General features: G+C 42.6%; 1 protein-coding gene across 2 annotated transcripts; it reads left to right on the forward strand.

The window, feature by feature from the left end:
* The first annotated feature begins 48 nt into the window (after window positions 1-48).
* EPHA1 (EPH receptor A1) lies at window positions 49-13,331 on the forward strand. 2 transcript variants are annotated; one of them, XM_019617962.2, is made up of 14 exons: window positions 49-2,083; window positions 2,279-2,611; window positions 3,812-3,936; window positions 4,038-4,197; window positions 6,758-6,854; window positions 7,527-7,582; window positions 7,844-7,966; window positions 8,069-8,254; window positions 8,705-8,766; window positions 9,346-9,555; window positions 10,231-10,380; window positions 10,833-11,026; window positions 11,329-11,494; window positions 12,331-12,408. In XM_019617962.2, the coding sequence occupies exons 1-13, from the start codon at window positions 1,906-1,908 to the stop codon at window positions 11,486-11,488; spliced, it is 2,034 nt and encodes a 677-aa protein (XP_019473507.1). In that variant the 5' UTR covers window positions 49-1,905; the 3' UTR covers window positions 11,489-11,494; window positions 12,331-12,408. The 2 variants fall into 2 exon arrangements, with proteins under 2 accessions (XP_019473507.1, XP_010715960.1); XM_010717658.3 differs by having other exon boundaries at window positions 50-2,083; window positions 11,329-11,484; window positions 12,331-13,331.
* The last annotated feature ends 3,118 nt before the right edge of the window (window positions 13,332-16,449 follow it).

A 16,449-nucleotide genomic window follows, 5' to 3' on the forward strand; every position in this document is an offset into this window, starting at 1 on the left:
TGTGGCGAGGAAGCCGAGGCGCCAAGCGCCGACACCGCAGTACCTCATGCATGAGGCGGCGGAGCGCGGCCGGGGCGACGAAGAGTGCCTCGGGCAGGTCGTGGTGGCTCCGCCCTAAGGTGCCAGGGCCGCTCCCCCTTCTGACCCCGGGGCCTCGATTGTGGCTGCGGGGCTATGCTGTGGCTGTGGGGCTATGCTGTGCCTGCCGCTTCCGCGGCGCCGGTCTGGTCTGGTCTGGCCTGGGCTTGTTTTGGCTTGTTTTGGCTTAGTTGCCCGAAACTCAATGGCCTCATTCGTACCGCCCGCGGGGAGCTGCCCCCTGCTGTCCTGACCCTCCAGACATGCTCGGGCCCGAGCCTGGCCACCTGGAGGCATACTGATGTACTACTACTGATCTACAGGCAGCTGTGTGCCATCACTTCAGTCTGCAGCACCTGGCCCCCCTTGGTTTTTAGCGTAGACGTAGCCTAAAGTGATGTGACCTGATCAGGCAGACTGGTGCCTTCCCTGCCCTCTCCGAGGTTTCTCCCTTCACCCAGATGTTCCTTCTCAGTGCAGCCTCACTGCTTGAGCAGGGAGGTTGGACTAGATGATATCCAAAGGTCCCTTCCAACCTCCCTGCTCAAGCAGCATCCCTTGGAACATAGTACCCAGGATTGTGTCCAGATAGATCTTGAATATCTCGGGAGAAGGATACTCCACAACCTCTTTGGGAAATGTTACACTATTCAGACACCTTAACATTAAGCCTTTCCTTCTCCAGTATGAGCAGGCCCATTTACCTCAGCCTTTCCTCATACGAGAGATGTTCCACTCCCTTGTTTTAATAGGGCTTTGCTGGACTCAGTCCAGGAGCTCTGTGTCACTGGGGAGCTCAGAACTGGACACGGTATTCCAGGTGAGGCCTCACCAGTGCTGAGGGGGAGGATGACCTCCATTAACCACATAGTTGAATGATGGTAGCTAAAAATGATAAAAACTGTAACGGGTGGTTCTGTTATTTTCTGAGGTTGGAAGATAGAGAGACATACTTTAATGCAGCAAAGACAGTGTCAGATGTTACAGCTAGAGAATGATTTGGCTATATATTTTTATAGGATTGGAAACAGGAAACTTATGACATATGTTCTCTTGTATTCCATGTTAGCTTCCTAGCCAATCACATTCACTGCTTTTAGGCAAACTGATAATTATCTAGATATTCCTTGGGGCCCTGCTAGATGATATTCTGATACAACATGTGTAAAGATGCTGCTGCTAAATAGCCCACTGGCTATCTTGTGTGAAGTTGGCAAGCAGTAGAGTCTGAGAAGTACAAGGACTTGGAACCAGTATTTATATCCTGGCTGGGTTCTTTTTCTCATGCAACGTTCTGGAGATTCCACTTCTTTGGTCTACAAATCCTTTCATAACATTGATCCCACCTTGAGTTTGCATCTCTTCTCTGTGTGCCCTGAGAAGATAATTGATATACATGACCTTCAAGGATCCCTTCCAATCCAAATATTTCTATGAACTAAAAGAATTGAAGAAAAGCAGGCATGTAAAAGGAGTGTTCAAGAAACTGAATGAAACTGTCCAATTGCTTCATAGAATCATAGAACCAAAGAATCTTGGATTGGAAGGGACCTTAGCAATAGTCTAGTTCCAATTCCAGTGGGCTACCTACTGGGTCAGGCTGCCCAGGGCCCCATCCAACCTGGCCTTGAACACCTCCAGGAATGGGGCATCCACAGCTGATCTCTGGAGCCTGTGCCAGTGCCTCACCACTCTCTGAGTAAAAAATATCCTCCTAATATATAATCTAATATATAATCTAATTCTCCCCTCTTTTAGTTTAAAACTGCCCCATCTTGTCCTGCCACTATCTGCTTGTGTAAAAAGTTGGTCAATACTGTTAAACTTATGTTAACTTATCTCTTCACAGCCTGCCAGCGAGGATTCTACCGTAACTCTCTGGAGACTAAACGCTGCCTGAAGTGCCCCCCAAACAGCTTGTCCAATGAGTTAGGGGCTCAATCTTGTTCCTGCAATGCCGGCTTCTATCGGGCACCTTCAGAAGGCCAAAACATTGCTTGCACCCGTGAGTTGTGGCTGGAGAGAAAGAACTAAGAGACAGGAGGAAATGGACTGCTTGAAAATAGAGATGAGAGATCAGAGAGGGAGAGACTGGGGGGAACAGAGGGCATAATTCAAAATGCACCAGCAGATGGGAAACTGCCTCCGTACTTTGGGTATTATCAACTGGATCAAATATTTTCTTTCATGTTTCTTGTAGGTCCTCCCTCAGCTCCCCGCAATGTCAGCTTCTCCCTTATTGGCACACAGCTCAATCTGTGGTGGCAGCCACCCAGTGACCACGGTGGGCGAAAGGATCTAACTTACACAGTCTTCTGTCAGCGCTGTCATTTCCAGTCATGTGATCCATGTGAGCCTGGTGTGGTATTCTCCCCGAGTGCTTCAGGTCTCACCAAAACTGCTGTGGATGTGGATGGCCTAGAAGCTTACACCAACTACACATTTGCTGTGGAAGCCCATAATGGTGTCTCAGGAATGGGACCTGCTCCACAGAGAACTGCTCCAGCTGTCTGGGTTGCAGTTGGACATGCAGGTTAGCAGAACCAGAGAGTTCTTCCTGCTCACCAGGAAAAGGAAGAGGAATCTCTGTGAATGTTTAAGCATTCTCCATCTTTTCCTTCTGTCTGCTACATGTATTGGTGGGGCATGATAAGTTACCTCTTGCCTCTGTCATGTGAAGTCCCTCAGTCGTATTTCTTGCATATCAAAGCAGCAGTAAACTTTACCCAGTAAGAACTGTGAATCCACCAAAGACTTAACAGAGTTCAGGAGGTTAAAGCCTTTCCTGTGATACACTGCTGTAGTCCAACCAAAATACTGTTACATGTGTAACAGGAAGAATGGAGCCTATGACATTACTCAGATATTGCAAAAAATCAAACACAACAGAAATCCTGATGTAACTGAAAAGGCAAACTTTGAAAGCATGGAGAAATAAAGATGTTAAAAACATACTAGTTCTCCTTCACGCATATGTTTATAGTTTGGCTTCAAGTCATCTAGTTTGGTTGTCCTGTGAATACTTTCCAGAGTGCTGTGAAACATGATTATAGTCAAGTGATATAACAGTTTTCAACAGCCCCCAGTACTTTTCTCAGTTCTGATTTAGTGACAGAATACAACTTCCTCTCTCTTCTTCCTGTTGCTGTACAGAGGCAGTGTAGCTCTGAGATAGGAAAGTAGAGCTGCTTTGACTTATCTCACCATTTCCTGTTGATGAAGGACAAGGAGAGAACCAGTTTTGATACTTCAAACTGCAAACTGTTAAAAATTATTTTATTCATGAATATTATGCGTCTGCAGTCCCTGAGAGATTTGTAGCATGAAATTTCACAGTACACTTATGAAATGGAGTTGCATTCATAAATCACATAGGCTAGTGGTATTACTGTTGTTGTTGGAATAGAAAATCCTAAAATTTTGGTTTCAAATTGGACACTTTCAGTACAGTGCTGTGTTAAATGTAATTTCTTGAATCACTGATTTTGTTTTGAAGATGAAAGATACATACTTCTTCTGTTGGGGTAGATACTGATTACTATTCCAGCAAACTAATTACAACTAGAGACCTCATTTTTTCACTGTAGAAGAGAAAGGTGTGGCAGTGGTAATGAGAGTCATTTCTAGATGCATAGTATGACCAGAGAAGGAAAGATAGTGCCTTGGATGGAGAGGGAGCTTATTTTGCACTGTTTGTATTTCATATTGATATTCTTTGTTTTCCACCTGGCAGCTCCAGTGACAGTATCCCAGTTTATTCTGACACAGAGAGATGACAGTAGTCTGTCAGTTTCTTGGCTTGCCCCACGGCAGCGCAGCCGGACCTCAGTGGAATATGAGGTCATGTTCTTTGAGAAGGTGAGATCTGCCTCATCTGTTCTTCCCTCTTTCACCTAAAGTTATGAAAATGTCCTTTTCGTACTATGTTTTAGTTACTTGGCCCTGTTTGATTTCTGCAGGGAGAGGAGGCACGTTACACAGTGAAGCACCTTCTTGAGCCAAATGTCACTCTGACAGACCTTCAGCCAGACACAACCTACCTGCTTCGTGTGAGATCCATCACACCCCTTGGGCCTGGGCCCTACTCCCAGGAGCAAGAATTCCGCACGCTTCCACCAGGTAAAATACAATTATTGTATGTCGTTAGTGAGAAACTCGCTTCTCAATCAGATACTACACGAATCTAGTACATTAATCTCTTTTTGTATTCTACCAACTGTAAGGCAGAGGAATCACACTCCTGCATTCCTTGTCATCAGGGCCAGGCCTTGGTGACAAAGCCTTATTATGTACACAAAAGTCCTGAACATGGACTCAATTATCTTTCATGCTTTCTCATATTCATTTTTACTTTCCATTTCAGAACTATTGATCTCAGGTTTGTATGTCATACTGGTAAATTACTTACTATCTCTTCATTTAGTTCTCCTGAAAGATACTTTGATTCTGGATAGCAATGTTCCTAAGTGCAAGCATTAGCAAAATGATCAGCATATGTCTCCTTTTGTGTGGAAATTGCTAATGAAAAGAAAAACTTAAAGGACTTCACCACTGTATTTTTCTTGCATTATTATTTCTTCTGTATGTCGTTGAACCCCTTAATGTGAACCTGTCAATGACCAAAAAGATGGTATGTGCTGTTGAAAAAAAATTCTCACCCAACAGAAATGATCCAAGGGATGGAACACCTCCCCCTACAAGGACACACTGAGAGAGCTGGGGCTGTTCAGCACGGACAAGAGGAGGCACTGGAGAAACCTGATAGCGGCCTTTCAGTGTATGAAGAGAGGCTATAAGAAGGAAGGGGACAGACTCTTCAGCAGGGTCTGCTGTGACAGGACAGGGGGAAGTGGTTTCAAACTAAAGTAGGGGAGATTTACAGGGGATATAGGGAAGACTTTATGTACAATAAGGGTAGTAATGCACAGGAGCATGTTGCTCAGAGAGCTGGTGGAGGCTCTGTCCTTGGAGACATTCAAGGTCGGGCTCAGTGTGGCTCTGAAAAACCTGTCCTAACTGATCTTCTGTTCATTCCAGGGGATTTGGACTAGATGACTTTTAAAGGTCCCTTCCAACTCGAAAGACTCTATGATCATTAACCAATAGACTAATGTACAACAGAAGTTCTGTGAAAAATATAAATATTTAAGTTAAAATGTAGTAGATGTTTTTGATTATGAAGTGATATGCTACAGTATACTTTGCATCTTTCCCTGGGATTACATTTGTTTTTTAAATAAAAGTTGATCATCTTGTCATGCTAAGACAAATGTATTTTGAATACAAAAGAGAGAAAACCTTGCCAGAAAGGTTTCATTTGGTGGGAGAGCTTCTTTGATGATATTAGAAGGATCTTAGCTACAGTGGTCTAGGGACACTATTGGAACAAAATTTGTAGGGAGAGGCAATTTTTACATCTGAATTTGAGAATTTAAGATTCCTTAATTTCTTGCAGAAGAGCTATGTACGTAAGAGCAAGTTACTGTTTTCTAGATGGTTTAATGAAAGATACTCCTTCCCCTTCCAAATCTTGCCGTTTTGATTTTATCAAAAAAAGAACATTGGCTTTGCTTTTTTGATTTCTGCTTATCTAAGCTGGTGATTTTTAGAAATGTTGATGAATGAGTTGGCATCAAATTGAGCAACGTTAACAACTATTATTTAGGTGTTATGGATGCTGACCATTGGACAGGATGCTAGGAAATGCTTCTAGACACTGTCCTTGCTTAAGAATCTGTCATTTATCGAAGTATTGTATCTAGAAATTTTCTTTTTTTCTGGTTGTTTTCCTAAACGTCTTCAGGAAAAGTATTTAAAAAATGCAGATACTCATTAGATATGGATGTAAACACTCTTCATTAATGCATTTAAAAATAAATTGTTTCTTAAGTTACAAGAAATAAAGGCTTAAAAACACACACTTCAACAAAAGAGGTCATTTAGCATTTACTCTGATAAAATCAAATATACGGTAGTATGGAAATGGTTGGCTTCAGCTTAAGAGTATGTCAAGTTCCGTCCCAGTTTGGCCTGGTTCTGTGACTAATGGGGTAAGGGGAACCGGGGCACCCACGGACCCATGCCCTGAGAAAGAGGAAAAGGGGTAGGGAAAAGGTAGGGTGATAGACCTAAAAAAATACTGGATAGTGGAATGTGAGATAATGCAATATAGTACAGTATAGTTGGAATTGAAGCTAATAAATCAAATAAATGAGAGACAGCGTTCAAAAACCAAAGGCCTTACTCTAATGCTGAAGGTGAGATGACTAGGGAGAGCACACTGCAGAGAAAAGTAGAAAAAGAAGGCCAACCTGACTTCCAATCAGTTTTATCTTTCCCTCTGAATGGAAAACTGAAACAGAACAGTTAAGTCCGTAGTTGTTCCCTTCTGAGAGAAGTACCTGGAACTACTGACAATCCATGGGACTGCAGCATTAATTCTTTAACTACCAGTGCACTGCATGATGTTATGATGTGGAATACCAATAACAAAAATCATAAAAGCACGACGGAGTCTAAATGAAAGAACAATACTATAGGATTCACATCTGGTCACTCTGCTGCCTGGAAGACAAATCACCATAATTCACCTAATACTGATAGCTGGTGGACCTGCTATGTTCCTGACAAATAATTCATGGTCTTTTAAATGACATGGCCATTCTCTTTGTCTCTGCAGACACAGGAGCTCTGTCTGGTGGAGTCGTAGCATCTATTATCTTTGGAGTTCTGCTATTTATTGGGCTGCTTCTGGGAATTCTGTTCTTTCGACGAAAGTAAGTATTGATTTTTGGAGTTGAAAAAGGTTTAGTGTGGGCTATGGGAGCTTAAGACAAAGCTAAGAAGGGAGAAACTGATCTCTGAGAGGAAGTTGGACAAATTAGAATTGAAAGAGGAAGATCAGCATGTTGCAATAAGATGGATTGATTCTCAGTAATCAGCAATTTTGGAGGAGTTGAAAAATCAAAAATCCGTATCAGACTGTTATCATGCCAAATGAATAAAAATATTGTTATGGTACTATAGTTTTTAAAGCTGCCATTCAATTAAGCAGAGAATAGATATATCCAGTCATTTCAAACCTTTTTCCATGTACCAATACTTTAATGATTACCTACCCAGATGCAAAGTTCTGCTTCCTCTTTAAGTGTCTACAAAGCTTCTATTGTTTGTTTTAGATCAGTCGTTGTATTGAAAATGTACAGAAAGTATGAAATAAATGGAAATTAATCTGTAATTCAGCAAGGATAGAACAAAACTACCTGTATGGAAACAATGCTCCATTTCTAAATGTACAGGACACACTGCATTTTCTTGCCAGCTGCAAGAAAGAGCTCTGCCCTACCCAGACATCTATGCCTGACCAATTAGGGCAGAGTCCCTAGAAGACTTGCTTTTCTTTTTGCTATCTGTTAATCATTTGAGTTTCATGACTTCTTGTGTTTCAGGAAGACTCACCGCAGACAGGCACGGCCTGATTACAGTACTTCAGGCTTTGATCGAGGTGAGTTGGAACCAAGGAGGAACCCAGAATAGATTGGAAGGAATTAAAAGAATTGGAGTTTCAAATATCACAAGAGCATGATTTTTCTGATGCAATATGTCTGTTTCTATAATAGCAGTATTTTCAGTGTACGTTTGATGTATTTGTTTACTTCTCTTGTTGGAAACCTGGGGATTCATCTCTGCTTCTGTATCTTTGCCCTACATAACTTGTCCAAGGTGCTGACAGGTTAATTACCCCTTTTGTTTGCCTTTACCTTAGAGAAGGTCTGGTTGAAGCCCTATGTGGACCTGCAACCATATGATGACCCCAGTAGAGGGGTTCTGGAGTTCACTAAGGAACTGGATGTCTCTTGTGTCACTATGGAGAATGTGATTGGGGAAGGTGAGTTTGTTGGTCTTCTCTTCATCTTTCAGTTCTCTCATGCTGCTGTTCACCTGCTACTCTTGAGCTCATCTGTGACTTATTATTTCTGTTTGTCCTCAGGGGAGTTTGGGGAGGTCTATCGTGGGTCTCTGCGGCTCCCAGGGAAAGAACGTATTGTGGTTGCCATCAAAACCCTCAAGTCAACATATTCAGACTCACAGTGGTGGAACTTCCTGCGTGAGGCAACAATTATGGGGCAGTTCAATCACCCAAACATTGTCCATCTGGAAGGAGTTGTCACCAAAAGTAAGAATGTGGGAAATGTTCCTGGAATTACAGTAGAAAGTGGCACATTTCTAGGGACATTCTTAAGAGGAGATTATGTCAGGGAGGCTATGTTGGGAAAATATACATGCTATGTTAGCCTATGGCAAGCAATGAGGAAGGGAGGAGAGTTATGCATTTCCAGAAAAGTCAAGAGGTAGTGTTAGTAAAAGTCTTGTTAGGTTGGTGAGTGGATATGAAGTTGGAATAGTGTAAGGGATGGTGGAAGGTTATGTGTGTTACACAAGGAGAAATACAAAATCACTGGAGGAGTTCTAAGGGGAGGGACATCTATCTACCTATGACTGTGGAGCAGGAATGGTGGTTGAGGCTAGGTATGGTTCTCTGTTTTGGGGGAGTATGGAGAGCACTGAAACACAGATTGCAAAGGAGAACTGTGAAAAAGAGTGACACTTTAATGTTTTCCTCAAGGAAGGCCAATGATGATCATCACTGAATATATGGAGAATGGAGCGCTGGATACCTTCCTCCGGGTGAGAGACCTTAATCTGTAATAGGCTTGTGTACTGCTAAAACTTGCACTTGACCTGGATTTAGGACCCTAAGAGAAGACTAGAAATAAGACCTAGACATCCACATAATTTTTGCTCACTAACATTTCCAGTCTCAGCAGCTGAAGCTTGATGCTATCCAATTTGCTCAGTATCCAGAGTGCTGTCTTTGGCAGTTAAAATGCAGGTGCTTAGTGATGACTCTGGAGACCACCACCAATGCCTTGGTGTGAACCTGTGGGGTCCCTTGGGCTACAGCACCATGTTTTGCTTGTTACCACTACACTCTTTTGCAAGTTGATAAAGTCAGTATCTAGAAATCAACAGAATAATGTTACTTTGGATGGGGTCCTTGGGCAGCCTGACCTAATATCAGATGTGGAGGTTGGCAGTCCTGCTTGCGGCAGGGGGGTTGGAGCTTGATGATCCTTGAGATCCCTTCCAACCCAGGCCATTCTATGATTCTATGATTCTATGATTCTATGATTCTATGATTCTACGATTCTATGATTCTATGATTCTGTGACTTCACCAGGGTCTTCTCTCACTTCTTCCATGTAGGAGAATGAGGAAAAATTTAGCCCTGTGCAGCTTGTGAACATGCTGCAGGGAATAGCCTCCGGCATGACCTACCTTTCAGAACACAACTATGTGCACCGTGATCTGGCTGCTCGCAATATCCTGGTAACACGCAGCCTTCAATGCAAGGTGTCTGACTTTGGTCTTTCCCGAATATTGGAGAATGATGCAGAGGGAACATATGAAACCAAGGTAATGCAAAAACAGTCTCTGGAGAGATAAGGTCTCAGTCTTGTAAGTGAGCTGCACTCTTGGGAGATTGGGTTTCTGCCAGGTAAGAATGGCAGAATTTTTTTGTAATATGAAACGTGGAGAATTTGGAGGAAAAAATTTCTTAAAAAACACATTATAAAATTGCAAATCATTATGTGATGGAAGGTGGTGCTTTTCTACTGAGTCCATGTTGATTTTGTTTGCTAAGAGAATAAGTAGAGGAAACGTAGTTTTTGAAATGAAGCAAAATAAGATGTCAGATATTTTGGACTCGGTTAATAACATCTAGCTTTGAAGACAGCCCTGCTGTGAGCAGGAATTTGGAGCAGGGAGATGTACAGGTCCCTTTCAATGAAAGCTCCAGTGATTCTAATACCATGTTTCATTGAAAGTAGGTCTGTTACTGGCATCAGTATCTTACACCCACAGCAGTGGTTTTGTGGTTTTGAATTCAATTGAACAGAAGGCTTAAAGTCATTAACTTTACAAGATTATTTGTGTCTTTTTAACAAATTTCCCCAGAGTTGATTAACATCACTTTAAGAGAAGAGGGCCCAGTCTAAGAAGTAGTTTGTGAGGTCTTTGCATGAAAGCACTGGAGAAGCATAACTCCATGATACAAACTGGATACACTATGTCTTTTCTCTTTTACAGGGTGGTAAGATTCCAATCCGATGGACAGCCCCAGAGGCCATCGCTCATCGGATTTTCACCTCAGCCAGTGATGTCTGGAGCTTTGGAATTGTCATGTGGGAGGTGCTGTCATTTGGTGACAAGCCATATGGGAATATGACTAATCAGGAGGTAATAGAACTCTCGTGCCAATTTAAGGTTATACTTAAGGAATTGTTTAAGGTTATTATTTAAAGAATATAGACCATACTTGTTCTTCTTCTACGTGCAATCTTGCCATTCATCTGAATGCATAACTACTTTCTCCCTTCCTGCTAAAAGTCAGTGTGGCCAAGCTTTGACTTGGGCAGTAACAGAATCATTTGATTCTCACTTCTAAGGAACATGTACCCTAAATCACAAATGGAGCTAAGCTAATAAAAGACTGAAACCAGATGTGTATCTCACTTCACATTTGTTTTCTTATCCTTTGCTGTCCAAACCCTACGTTATACATACGTAACCTGCTTCAACCCCTTCCTTTGCTGCACACTGCATAATGGAGAACTGTCTGCTCCCAGCCCCCTGGAGGTTTCTGGTCCTTCTTTTACACCTGGCAAGAGTTTTGTCTGTTCTCTGTACAGGTGATGAGAAGCTTAGAGGATGGTTACCGGCTCCCTCCACCTGTGGACTGCCCATCCATCCTCTATGAGCTAATGAAGAGCTGTTGGTCACACGATCGAATGAGGAGGCCTCATTTCCAGGAGATTCGGGCACAGCTGCAACACTTCAGCTCAAGCCCCCATCTCCTCCGGTCTGTTGCAGACTTTGATCCCAGGTAAACAGACAGGAGGAGAGATTAACTGGGAGATTTTTGCCTCCTGTTCAAACAGGAGAAGTGATATTAGCAGTGCAGTCTGGCAAGAGACACGTTAGATGTTCTGTGAGTAGAAGGTAGCAGTAATCTTTCTCTCATGGTGACATAAGGCCTAGCTATGGCTCTGGGCAGTCTGATCTCACTGCAGAGGGCAGATTAGTGGCCAAGCCCTGCTAGAGAGTTTTCTCTCTCAAGCTAATGTCTCATAGTACTGACCACTTAAGGTATTTGCCTGGCTAAGTGAGGATTTCATCTGCTTTTAGGGTAACGCTCCGGCTCCCGAGCTGCAGCGGATCTGATGGTATCCCCTATCGATCTATTCCCGAGTGGCTGGAATCCATTCGCATGAAGCGTTATATCTCCAACTTTCGCACTGCTGGCCTTGACACCATGGAGTCAATTCTGGACCTCACTGCTGAGTAAGGACAGGTTAAGTTTCCACAGGACACACCAGGCTATTTTGAAAATAGCTGTATCTGTCCTGCTATCTGAACAGGAAATCACATTTACTTGTAAGACTTCTTCATCCTTCTTTATGTGGTTAAATAGAAGTGGAAAAGCCTATTGCCCTGTAAGGGAATGAATAGCCAAAGCTGTGAGACTGTTTCCTTCGTTGTCCATGCCTGAGGCCTACTGGGGACCTGAGCTGCTCTGAACTCCTATCAGACACAAGAGAGCAAGAAGAGACATCAAATAATTCCCTAACCTGATCATTTCACCAGTCTTGTAGGACTTGATTAGAGAATTTTCTTGCTTGAACTTGACAGGCTAGTGACTTTCTCCCTGTATCAGCTAGGCACAGTTCCATTCTAGAACCAAGTCCTTCTGGGCCCTTTAGAAGATCTAAGGCCAGATACTTTACCAGCTCAGACTTTTTCTGCTGTAGGATTGGGAACATACAACCAAGTATAACCAGAGCAGTTACATAAAACAAATGGACAAGTACAGTCCAGGAACTCTACTAAAGAGTTGAGACATGGCACATATCAGAAGAGGGCATAGATGCACTCCTGATTTTATAGGAGCATAAGCCTAGTCACAAGGTGGGAGAATCCAGTTGACTGGGTGGGAAGGGGTAGGCAGGAAAGGGAAGTAACGCCTGGATGTTTCTTCCCTCTAGAGAAAAAGGGGTAGCAGGAGGTACTGAGGGAAAGGAAGCTTTCTGAACTAATGCTTAATAACTGTTTCTGCCCTTAAGCACATCCTAGTCTGCAAAGCGCAAGAATAGCAATTCATTTTTTCCTTTCTCTTCCCATTTCCTTCAGGGACTTGAAACAGATGGGAGTGTCACTTCCAGGCCACCAGAAGAGGATTCTGTGTAGCATCCAAGGCTTTAAGGAGTGACCAGTTGTTGCTCTCTCAAGCTTGCCAAATGCTGTCTTACCAGATATCACTTGGAATCATTCCTATGGCAATTGCTTCCAAATGAGTGACTGGGACAAGAAAAGCAAAACAACCAGGACTGAAAAGACTTATGAGGCAACACCACCTGCTCTCATTTCTGTTTCCCCTTGCTTCAGCCAGCAGTACTTTTCAGAACACTGGTCTTAGAATCTGTTCTCAATCCTGTCTTCTACTGTTAGTTCTGTGCAGCACGGAATAATCCCTGTAGTCCACATAATGGACTTTCAAGCCAGGTAATCACATGGAAATATAAGGATACATACAATTGCAGGGTGGGGATTGGGATAATGTTTTAAGATTGAAAATGAGGATTCAGATGCTATGGGACCTTCAGAAAACATGCATGAGGATGCAAACAGAGGTTGGGCACATTCACTCCCTGACGTACATCCCTTCTCATTTCAGCAGCCTTCTGTCTTCCTTATTTCACAATAGGAACAAACTTGTCAATCTTTCACAAGGCTGCTGCTGGGGGATATATTTTTAAATTAAGCTATTCTTGCTTTAAACACCACCAAAACGTGGTGTAGTTTGTTCTTTGAAGGAGAAGTTGGGAGTAGCAGCGCACCCTGCTGTAACCTTGGCATGTTGCTTACTTGCACGTGTACTTCAGCGGAGTGATTTACCTCTCTTCAACCTGCTTAATACCTTTACTTGTTCCATAGACACAAAACCTTGTAGGTACCAATTTTTCTCTGCCCCTTTCTTGAAAGAGGGACTGAATAAGGTATTTGTAACAGAAAAATGTAGAGGTGGTCTGTCATTCCTTCTCTGTGAAGGAAGTATTATTATTTATCAGAACTCAAGACAGAGGTGCTACAGACTGTAAATAGTATTTTGTAAATAAATTTGAGGCAGAGCAGGTTGTGTGTTGGAGTGTTTTGGCTTATCTCAAATAATTCTGGGACCTCTGCTCTAGAATATATGTAATAATTTCCAGCAGGGTGATTACATCCAATGTTTCAGCCAAGCTTAAGGACTTGCAGCTGTGTAACTGCAGATGTGCAAATGCAGTTGCATTAAGACAAAGGGATGTATGTGCAGCTGGTCATTTCAGACATTTTTCTTTAAACTGATTTACTGCTGTAATGTACAGCTGTAAACCAAGTCCATCTTTGTACAGCTCCTGTGTTTACCCCTAAACTGTGAGAAATGCTAGAAGCTGCTCATGTAGTTCAATGAAATATGTGAGTAGTACTTCCTTTTGCTGCAGAAGAAAGTATTCAGGTGAGAAGGGGGGAAAAAAGTAAAAAATCACACTCTGCTGGTCCTAAGACTTCCTCGAAAAGCAAACTGGACTCTCACGTCATACTTAGGGTGAGTTGGCTGTACTAACCTTAAGATATTTCTAAGCACTTGTGCTAAGTCAAGTTTTGTGAAGATGGTGAGTATTAGCCATTCAGCCATCAGTTAGTTGTAGATAAGTGTGTTTCCATAATTGTATAATGCTCCAAATTCTTAAGGGTTTAAACTGCCATCCTCCTTCTGCGAAGGTCTCTCTCATCTATGTCTACAGAAGATCTAAGAAGCACAGATCTAAAAAGATGCAACTTAAGGCAAGAAGAATGGTTTCTGTTCAAGATGAGAAGCAGCAGAGCATAAACGAGGAACCATAATATACATGTATCTCAGCCACTTGAGTTCATGCAACTAGACTAAGTCATTGCCAACAAGAAAAACTTGTATTATGAGTCTTGTTAGTATATCAGGAAGTTCAGTCTTAGTAATAGACGTTTTTAACATGAAGCATAGATAATAAAGTTGCTGCGTGAACAGTGTCCAGGCTAGATGGTAAGCTTTGATGAGGCTGACACAAGATAAAAGCACGCGTCGTGCAAACATAAGCTTTAGTATACCCCTACAGAAGATAGAAAATTGGTATGAGTGGTTGCTACAGCAGGTTGTTGTGCTGCCATTTAGAGGGATCTTGGCACATGGAAAAAAGGGAAGGGAGGAGTCTTGTGAATTTCAATAAAGGGAAATGAGGGAAATGAAGAGCTCTGTAACAAGGGAAGTGTAGCCTCTTGCACCAGTACATGCTGGAGGCTGACTGGGTAGAAAGTGTGAAAGTACCTGCATGTCCCACCTTCAGCAAATGGCACGTCAGTCAGTAATGCACGCTGGCAGCAAAGGAGGCCAACACTGCCTAGACTGCATTAGAAAATGCATCCTGAGTAACTGGAAGGGGCCTATTCTTATCAGAATCATTTAAGTTGGAAGGAGTCACCAGAGGTCATTCCTGCAATGAACAGGAACATTTATAGCTAGATCAGAATCCTGTCCATCCTGACCTTGAATGTCTCCAAGGGCAGGGCATCCTACACATTTCTGGACAACCAGTTTCAGTGCTTCACCATCCTTACAGCAAAAGACTTCTTTTTTACATATATCCAATTTAAATCTCTCACTTAGTTTTGAAACCATTTCCCCTTGTCCTGTTACAAGAAGTCCTGCTAAAGAGTCTGTCCCCTTCCTTCTTATAGACCCCCTTCATACATTGAAAGGGTTCCCCCAGAGCCACCTCCTCTGTGCTTAACGTTTCCAGCTCTCTCATTCTGTCCTTGTAAGGGAGGTGTTCCATCCCTTGCATCACTTTTGTGGCCCTCCTTTGGATGCACTCCAACAAGCCCACTTCTCTCCTGTACTGAGGACTCCACATTTGGATGCAGTACTCCAGGTGAGGTCTCACCAGCACAGAGCAGAGGGGCAAGATCACCTCCCTCTCCCTGCTGACTACGCTGCTTCTGATGCAGCTCAGGGTATGGTTGGCTTTCTGGGCTGCGAGGGCACATTGCTGCCTCATGCCCAGTGGCCATCCACCAGTACCTCCAAGTCCTTTTCACTGGGGCTGTGATCCATCCTTTCATCCTGTACTGATAGCAGAGATTGCCATGACCCATGTGCAAGAGACCGTGCACTTGGATTTATTACACCTCATGAGGTTTACCTGGGCCCACTGCTCAAGCATGTCTACAACTCTCTGAATGGCATCCTGTCTTTGGGCACACCAAACAACTTGGTGTCATCAGCAAAGTTGCTGAGAGTGCACTTGATCTTCCTTTCCCCTCTCCTCTCTGAGACATCTAGAGTGTTTTGTCCAACTCTGGTACAAGGAGATGGATTTACTGGAACAATATCAGTGTAAGGTCAGCAAGATTTTGAAGTGATTACACCGTGGGAGTACAACATTTTGGCTTGCCTGGGCTGCACTGAGAGAAGAGGAATTGTTTTGAGCCACATATAAATTATATAATACAGTTAATGTATATAACTAACAAAACTCTTTTTTTTTTATTTTTTTATTAAAACATAAAAAAGCGAGAAAACATAGAACTAGTGGGATATTTGACCTTGTTTTTGTGAAACTAATGTATCAGTCTGGTTTGATGGAAGTGGTTGCAATTCTTAGTGAGTTCTTAAAGTGTTCATCAGGGATTTTTGATGAAATTTTACTCTTCCTGTACTTCATCCTTGATGATAGTTATTCAGAAACGTACATACTGCCAAAGAGTGATTGAGTGAATGAGGCACAATTGAGAAGCAAGGGATGCTTTTTTCTGTTAAGATAGGCTTATAAAAATCTAGTAAAGAAACATGACCAAATTTTTCAAGTTGAATATCTGATTGCAACTTTACACGTTCCACTTGAAAATTTCCAAGTAATGTATTTACATCAACTGAAAATGGAGTCAAATATATACAGAAAAATTGATGATTCTTTTTTGCAACCTTGAAACCTTTTCTTAAACTCCTTTACCAAGACGGAAAGCAAGGCTGCATATTTCTTACTGTTCCCAGGACTGTATTTAGCCAACGTATCAAAACGCATCCAATTATTTGCCATAACTTGAGGTAAGCACTGCAACGCACCCTCCCCATGCATTGATTTCAGCCCAGACAGTCTCAATCACACACTGATGTTTGACTGCTGCTGAGCAATGGGTGTGTGTCTGGGACTGGGCAAGGCCACACGATGGTGC

This window comes from Meleagris gallopavo, chromosome 1 (genome assembly GCF_000146605.3).
Source record: "Meleagris gallopavo isolate NT-WF06-2002-E0010 breed Aviagen turkey brand Nicholas breeding stock chromosome 1, Turkey_5.1, whole genome shotgun sequence".
NCBI classification, from domain to species: Eukaryota; Metazoa; Chordata; class Aves; order Galliformes; family Phasianidae; genus Meleagris; species Meleagris gallopavo.

Excerpts from the sequence above, each read along its gene's own strand:
- EPHA1 (XM_010717658.3), top strand. The coding sequence starts at position 1,906 with ATGTTAACTTATCTCTTCACAGCCTGCCAGCGAGGATTCTACCGTAAC. Across the intron at positions 3,937-4,037 it reads AGGTCATGTTCTTTGAGAAG|GGAGAGGAGGCACGTTACAC; the intron begins GTGAGATCTGCC and ends TGATTTCTGCAG. Across the intron at positions 9,556-10,230 it reads AGGGAACATATGAAACCAAG|GGTGGTAAGATTCCAATCCG; the intron begins GTAATGCAAAAA and ends TCTCTTTTACAG.